This window comes from Chiloscyllium punctatum, chromosome 5 (assembly GCF_047496795.1).
Source record: "Chiloscyllium punctatum isolate Juve2018m chromosome 5, sChiPun1.3, whole genome shotgun sequence".
NCBI classification, from domain to species: domain Eukaryota; kingdom Metazoa; phylum Chordata; class Chondrichthyes; order Orectolobiformes; family Hemiscylliidae; genus Chiloscyllium; species Chiloscyllium punctatum.
In genome coordinates, this window is record NC_092743.1 from 71,392,126 (window position 1) to 71,400,090 (window position 7,965).

At 41.7% G+C, this 7,965-nt stretch overlaps 1 protein-coding gene across 9 annotated transcripts in view; it reads left to right on the top strand.

The window, feature by feature from the left end:
- rgs20 (regulator of G protein signaling 20) overlaps positions 1-1,708 on the top strand; it is a 278,451-nt gene extending 276,743 nt beyond the window's left edge. For all 9 annotated transcript variants that reach the window (XM_072570533.1, XM_072570534.1, XM_072570535.1 and 6 more), the window contains one exon: positions 397-1,708. In XM_072570533.1, the coding sequence (XP_072426634.1) occupies positions 397-585 (189 nt within the window). In that variant the 3' untranslated portion in view covers positions 586-1,708. The remainder of the gene's footprint in view (positions 1-396) is intronic.
- Positions 1,709-7,965: the final 6,257 nt, after the last annotated feature.

Consider the following 7,965-nt stretch of genomic DNA (forward strand, 5'->3'; position numbering starts at 1 on the left):
TCTAATAAACAGCAAAGAGACAGCCACTTAAGCTATATGTTTCATCCTTTTTACCATGTTATGCAGAAGTAGTCTAAGATTTTTTTTAATTGAAATGTTGGAACCTAAAGCAACAGTATGTTTTCTGTAACCTATTCAAAACTGATCATGTGAATATGCCTGAAACACGCTTTTAAACAGAGATAACAATGATTTCTACTGCATAATTGATTCAAATGCAGAGTTACACCACGTTTACTATATGTTCAGCCACTCAGCTATAAAAGTTTCAGTAGAATGTCTTCACAGAAATTTACTAAAAGTATGTCCTGGAAATGTGATAATTCACAGGTTGATATGAATACCACTTTATATTCTGTAATAGTTGACTCTTATTTTGTATTATTCCAAATATAGGTTAGCCTTGATTCCAGAGTGCGTGAGGTCATCAACAGAAACATGCTTGATCCTACCCCTCACACATTTGATGATGCACAGCTTCAGATTTACACATTAATGCACAGAGACTCTTATCCAAGATTCATGAACTCTGCAGTCTACAAAACTTTGCTTCAGTCTTTAACTGATACATCATCAGAACCTTAAGACCTTTTGGCTATGTTTCTGAAAATAAAAATTGGAAGTATCTGTGGGCTATAACTGCTCACAGGGACACTGGAGCTATATGATCTTCACCAGAAAGTAATACTCAGGCATATTTTACTAAGGATTTTAATGTCTATCTGCAGAAAGTTCTGAACACAGGCCAAAACACAGCTTCAGATCAACACAGCAAGATTTCTCCAAAGGATGACTGATGAAATGTTAGTCATTTTAAAGCCTGTAGTTGTATTTTTTACATAATATAGTAATAAGATGTACTCGAAGACAAGAGTTTGATTGCGGAAGTGCCTTGATATTCCTCTACTGACATCTTCACCTGAGCTACATATGCTATAATGCAGTTTAAAATTCTTCTACCATTCCATAATGTGATAATGATGCCATCATCACAATCAGCATTATTTCAGGCTGTACTTCCACTTGTCTTGGAGTATATATACTTGATACATGTAAACATAATGCTGATAGAAACAAAATGGATCAACTTCAAATATCTAAACCAATGGTTTGGAAAAATACTGCCTATAAAACATGTTGAGTTGTAAGACTGCTATTATTTTAATATCAAAGTTTTGCTTAAAATGCAATTTTTTTAGCTACAATTTGTGAATGTTTATAAAATTTAATTTTAAAGATTTTATCACTGGTTTTATTTTGCAAATGGAAAACGGACAAAGTGTGGGCATTTCAATTCTTAAAAAAATAAAGCACAATCATTTTAAATGATAGTTGTAGTTTTTTGTACACATGATACTCTTTAGAAATAATGTACTGTACATTGTACAGATTTTACAATTAAACCCATCTCTCGTTTGGAAGAAGAATTAGTATTGGTCACCTTGTTCTGTTACAAGAGAAAATGCTCATCTAAATGTGCTTTTGATAAAAGTCAGAGACACACATATAACCTGCACCATCCTTCCTTTCAGTTTCAGTAAGTTATATGGAGTTATTAAATACAATGTTATTACGATGTGTCCTTTCTATTTTCAAATCAATTGCTTTTATTCTTTAATCAATGAGCTACTTGTGAATTGCATTTTTAAATATGGTTTCTGAAAGTAACCTGACATGTTTCCATCTGACATACTATTGCATTTGTCAATTAAAGGCCAAAATTGAAATATATTATGATTGAAGTCAAAATAATTTAAAACTGTTCATGCCACAATATACACATGACATTTTTATATACTGACAAATAGAGGAATCACAATTACAAAGCTAACTGGACAACTAAAAGAGGGGTAGAAAGGCCTAATTAGTAGTTAGTTAGTTATCAACAAAGATTAAAGCATACTTCTAAATTATTCACCTTAAAAATGCTATGTAATATATGATACAGTTTATGTTTAGCTGCTGTTTTGTGAATTGCTACCATAGCCAGCTATTGCCTAATTAATGTACTTCGGCTCCAAAAACGTCAGGTATCAATCCATTTTGGTTTCTGTAGTAGTAATCTAGCAAAAGACAATGTATTTTTACTTTGTATCCTCATTAGCTCATTCTGAGCACTAAACCCTTATCCAAGGACACATTTCTCAGTGCTATAGGTGTTGTTTTCCTCGTAGAATGGCCATGTACACTTCTAGTACAGGTCGTGCTTGACACTATTTTAGTGAGGGCATTAATATGGCCATTTAGGCACATGTAGGACTATGTAGATTGGTGGACTTGTAACACTAATTTGAGTGTATCAAGGCTATATTTGTCAGGTGTGCAGCCTTTTTTACAGTGCACTTGTGCCATCATGCATAAGGACATTTAAGATCATCTCATTCCTCAGTGGGTGCCCATGCTGGATTTCCATTTAATAATCTTAAATCTCTATTGAATTGAAAAAATACATATTTTCAAGATTCTTTGATCAGTAAAGAGCATTACAGAAACAGGTATAGGTTATTCACATCATGATTTCAGTGTCAGTTTTCAGTGCTTATCCAAATTTTCCCTGTGCAAATCTTATTAATAGATAAAAAACAATCTCATTGTTAATGATTGCAAAAAAGATTTAGCATGAAACTATTTCAGTTCACTCAGTAAAAGTAAGTTTTCACTAACATCTGGAAACAACAATGCTGACCAGATATGCCACACTTGGTCAGACAGGAAAGAACATTTATCAATAGATATCACTGTTCTTTGCATGCTGAAAGAAAATGTATACTCATTGCACTATTTCAACTTAATAAACTAGGTGCCAGAGTCAAGAGAGCGGTGCTGGAAAAGCACAGCAGGTCAGGCAGCGTCTGAAGAGCAGGAGAATCGATGTTTCAGGCATAAGCCATTCATCAGAAATTCCTGATGAATGGCTTATCCCTGAAACATCGATTCTCCTGCTCTTCAGATGCTGCCTGACCTGCTGTGCTTTTCCAGCACCACATTCTCGACTCTGATCTCCAGCATCTGCAGTCCTCACTTTCTGCTGAACTAGGTGCCAGTCATTCTCTAGTTCATTCCTCAGAGCAATGTCTGACTAATCAAAGTCAACCTTCCTGATTTAGTTTTAAACAAAACTTGGCACTTAACTGTCATTCCTTTATAATTTGTTCATGGGGTGTAGACATTGTTGACGAGGCCAGCATCTATCGCCCATCCTTTATTGCCCAAAAGACAGTTAAAAGTCACCAGGTTTAACTTGGCTGTTGAAATATGACATTTGGGAAGTTCTATGCTTTTGAATCTGAACTAGGAATGACAAGGGATTAGCTAAACATGGAACAACATAGGTATGCAGGTTCTTCAATGCTATACTGGGTATGATAAGCAGTTGGAAAGGAGGAAGGATATCCTGCATTCAAAATCAGTCCAAAGGCAGTGAGAGAAAATAGTTGAAGAGTTCAGTGTCAGGGATTTAGAGAACATAGAAGTGATGCTCAAGTAGTTCAATTATGCTCTATGAGTATATCAGTGAGTGTATCTGGAAATATCATAAACTGTCTCACAACTCTCAACCAATGCTCAACTAACCTAGTCCTGTTGCTCTCCTACCAATAATTTCCATCAATTAAGACATACCTCTCATGCAGATTCTGCACCTAACCCAACACACTTAGCAATCAACCTTATACTCATCTCCCAGTTTACATTTCCAGTCATCCAACCACAACAGCAATGTCACACAAGTATATTGCACTACAAGCGTTGATATCTCTCAGGCAGGTTAAACTGATATACAACCAGACAACAAAGGAATGAACATAGGAGGCAAGTTTGCAAGCCCCAGTGAGGAGACAATTGTAGCAATTAACAATATAGCCCTCATTCAGGTTGTGTCTACAGTGGCACTGAAACCATGGAAGATGATAGCACTCTTAGATGTAATCATCCTCCTCATATCCCATTTCCACTTATTCCATAAGCACTATTGATTTACAAACTAAATATAATGTAAGCATGCCCCATTTATTTTCCCTCCAAAAGACTCCCCCAAAGCCTGTCTACCACTGACAAGGCACAAGTCAGGAGTGTGTTGGAACATTCCCCACTTTCCTAGACTAATGCAGCTCCAGTAACATTCACAGAACTTGAAGACCATCACCATAGCATTTGTTCTTTGTATGTTTATCTTTGCAGATACCAAAGAGGTACAAGTTGGTCAGACAGTGGAGGAACACCAAAAACGTGTTCATCACTTGATTTCACACTTTAGCACTATATTCTATTGCACATCTTTTGGAGAATAGATTAAAGATGGGATTTGCATGTGATTCTTTAAGGTTGCTCTTTCATCAGCGGTGGGCATTCCTGGCAAAGCAATCACTTGATGTCCCTCCTCGTTGACTTTGAGAAGGTGGTGTTGAGTTGCCACAGGTGTGACAGTAGGAACAAATACATTGCAGTCAGGATAAAGGACATAGATAGTTCAGTTGCCAATGCACACACAAGTCTGTTTTCAGGGTGTCACAATCATCAAAAAGTCACTCCTCCAATATGATGAATGACATGTAACATTCATGCCACACAAGTACCAGGCTATGGCAATCTCCAAAGAGAGAGGATCTAACCATAGCCCCTTGACACTCAAAGGCATTATCATTACTGAATCCCACACTACTGACAGCTTAGGAATTACAATTGCCCAGTTGAACTAGACTAGCCATATAAATATTATGGTTACAAGAGCAGGTCAGAAGTCAGGAATCCTTCTGTGAATAACTCACCTCCTGACTCCCCAAAGCCTGTCTACCACTTTCAAAGCACAAGTGATGAGTGTGATGGAACATTCCCCTCTTGCTTGGACAAATGCAGCTCCAGTAACACTCAAGAAGCTTAAAAATTATCTAGAACCAAGCAGCCTGACGTTTCTGCTCCGAGATTGATAGATTCTTGTTGTCTAGAGGAATTAAGGGTTACAGGGAGAACGCTGGTAAGTGGAGCTGAAATGCGCATCAGCCATGATTGAATGGTGGAGTGGACTCGATGGGCCGAATGGCCTTACTTCCACTCCTATGTCTTATGGTCTTATTGGCACCACATCCACAAACCGATTGTAGCAATGTGTTCCATCTACAATTTGCACTACAGAAATTCATCAAGGTTCCTCAGACAACAACATCCAAACACATGATCACTTCCATCTAGAAAGACAAGAGCAGCAGTTTCATGAGAAGACTACCATTGCAAGTTCTCTTCCAAACATCCTGACCTGGGAATATATCACTGTTCCTTTCGCATTGAAATAACTCCATGGAGCCCAAGTTCCCCTTTATTAACTTGTGCACAGTACATGGATTCTAAGCAGCTAGCTCAGAGCCAGTAATCACTGAGACTCCTGTTTATCTTATTTTTATTACCTCTGGCTGTGTGAGTAGTTACTCTGTAAAAAAAAGACACCATTGTGCAAGAACTTTATATTTTTCACCACCAACAAAACACTCATGTGACAAGTGAAACATCAATATTCAAAGCCTGATGAGGGCAATGCTTATGTGAAGAAAATGAAGGAATAGGGTAGGGACTAAGTCAAAATAGAGTCGGAAGGGGAAATAAAGTGCTCTATCCCTCGTGGTGCCCATGTCTCCCTAAAGGCATTGAAAGTATTGGTGGACACCACATGCTCCTTCTCCAAGGATTTCCAGGCTCAAACGTAACCATGATGGAGACGGCTGGCAGTCATCAGCGAAAACCCCCTCCACAGGCCTCTGCCTGGACCTGTTTATAACCACCGTGGCCTGGCCCAAGAGCAGATCCACAAAGAGGTCCTTTGATCTGCCTGCACCTCACTGCAGCAGTTGCCCAAAGACCGGGGAGGGGGGGTGTTGAAGCGCAACCAAAAACATAGTAAAAGGTTCTGTAGGTAACTCAAGAGGGAGTGCAAACACCACAGCCAGCATACACATAGTCCGCAGACTCCACAGCACCACAAGATAAACAATGGCACGGTGGCACAGTGGTTAGCACTGCTGCCTCACAGCGCCTGAGACCCGGGTTCAATTCCCGCCTCAGGCGACTGACTGTGTGGAGTTTGCACGTTCTCCCCGTGTCTGCGTGGGTTTCCTCCGGGTGCTCCAGTTTCCTCCCACAGTCCAAAGATGTGCAGGCCAGGTGAATTGGCCATGCTAAATTGCCCATAGTGTTAGGTAAGGGGTAAATGTAAATGTAGATGTAGGGGTATGGGTGGGTTACGCTTCGGCGGGGCGGTGTGGACTTGTTGGGCCGAAGGGCCTGTTTCCACACTGTAAGTAATCTAATCTAATCTAATCAATTGGGCTGGGAGTCCATGTCCCACTACAATCTGCTGTTGTACAGGACTGCTGCATGCAACACCCACCACCACAAGTCCCTGAGGGAGAGAGGGAGGACTTGTGTGTAGAGAGGCTTCCACTGGGGATCCTCACTGTCGGGTGGCAAATAAACATACTCATACATGTCTAGGTATTGGATGAAGGAGAAGAGGTGGATGGTGTGCAGCAGCAGTCTGTACAGAGCCCACCATTTTGTCTCCCTGAAGGACATACAACATACTTTCCAGAGGCAGCTCAGGCTGTGGGGCACAGGCTCCCAAGGGAGGTACAGGATCCTGGGTCCAATGTGAAATTCCATCCGAGCAGGAGTCTGTGCAGACAGGATTCCACCACACACCTGAGCATCCTCTAACTGGTGCACAATATCGGATCCAAGCACCGCCATTTTTAGGTGTTGAATAGCAGTGGTCATGAGCCAACGACTACCGCTGCCCTGCTTGCCAATTCCTGTGGCAGCAACCAGCCAAAACCCCGGCCATTCAGAGTGTTCCCAGTTTTGTTCACCCCAGTGGCTACGACCCTACCCTCTGCCAGCCACTTGAAGCAGCAATAATGAGGTGCAGATTCCTGAGCAATGGCACTTTGACAACAGCTGCAACTCCTGACAGCGAGTGGGCCTGGTGGAAGTCAACCATATCCCAGATATTGATCAGATCCTGGTAAAAGACAGGCAGCATCCTGAGGGTGACCTGCAAACCTTCACAGTCAATAAATAGGAGTTGCATTGAGGCCATGTACTCAGCAGAAAAAATATGTGGCCAGGACGCACTATGTAGGAGGAGGCTTGATGTAACGGTACTGCTGCAGGGTCTGAAGGTGGAAAGTTGGGTGCAGATGCACATCAGTGACTGACTGCCCTCTTCAATGGGGAGACTCAGAAGCTGTGTCATGACCCAGTGTACTTTTTTGTCCCAGAAGAAATTAACCAATGTTCTCTGGATGTTCACGAAAAAACAGGAGGAGGGGTCAAAGGGACCAGCCAGTACCACATTATAGAGGCCACCAGTTGGTTTATGACCAGCACTCAGCTCCTGTAAGATAGCACTCAGAGCAGCCCTGTCGAGCGGCCTAGGCGAGCCTAGACTTTGGCCTCCAGCGCTTGCTAATGTGCCAAGAAGTGCTCCTCACCTGGGCTATCCCAGATAGAGGAGATGGAGTGGTGCTCCAGCTGAACCCCTATAACTTCGCCGGTAAAGAATCTACCCACTACAGGCTGACCAGGAGTCTGGAACAACTGGCCCAGTTGATCCTGGCAGAAGGCGCTGCTGAGTATACTGCCTGGCACTCGCGCATCCTCCCCAGATCGGCTGGGTCAGTGAACGTGAGGAGAACATCGAAAGAATCATCCCTTGTCTGCCCTGCGCAGAGCCAACCTCCTCTGTGAGAGGCACAGGAAAGGCTCCACACACAGGGAATACAGCTGACCGAACAAGGGACAGCTGTGACGCACTCCTTTCCAAAGCAGAAAGTGTGCCTTGAGGAACATGTTAACTTTAATCAGACACTCCACAGTGGTGTACTAAAGTCAGATCAGGCACTGAACTGTGTCACAAACCCAAATGCTTGCAAATACCCAAGCAGATACTCATGACAGATCCTGTCAAATGCTTTTCCC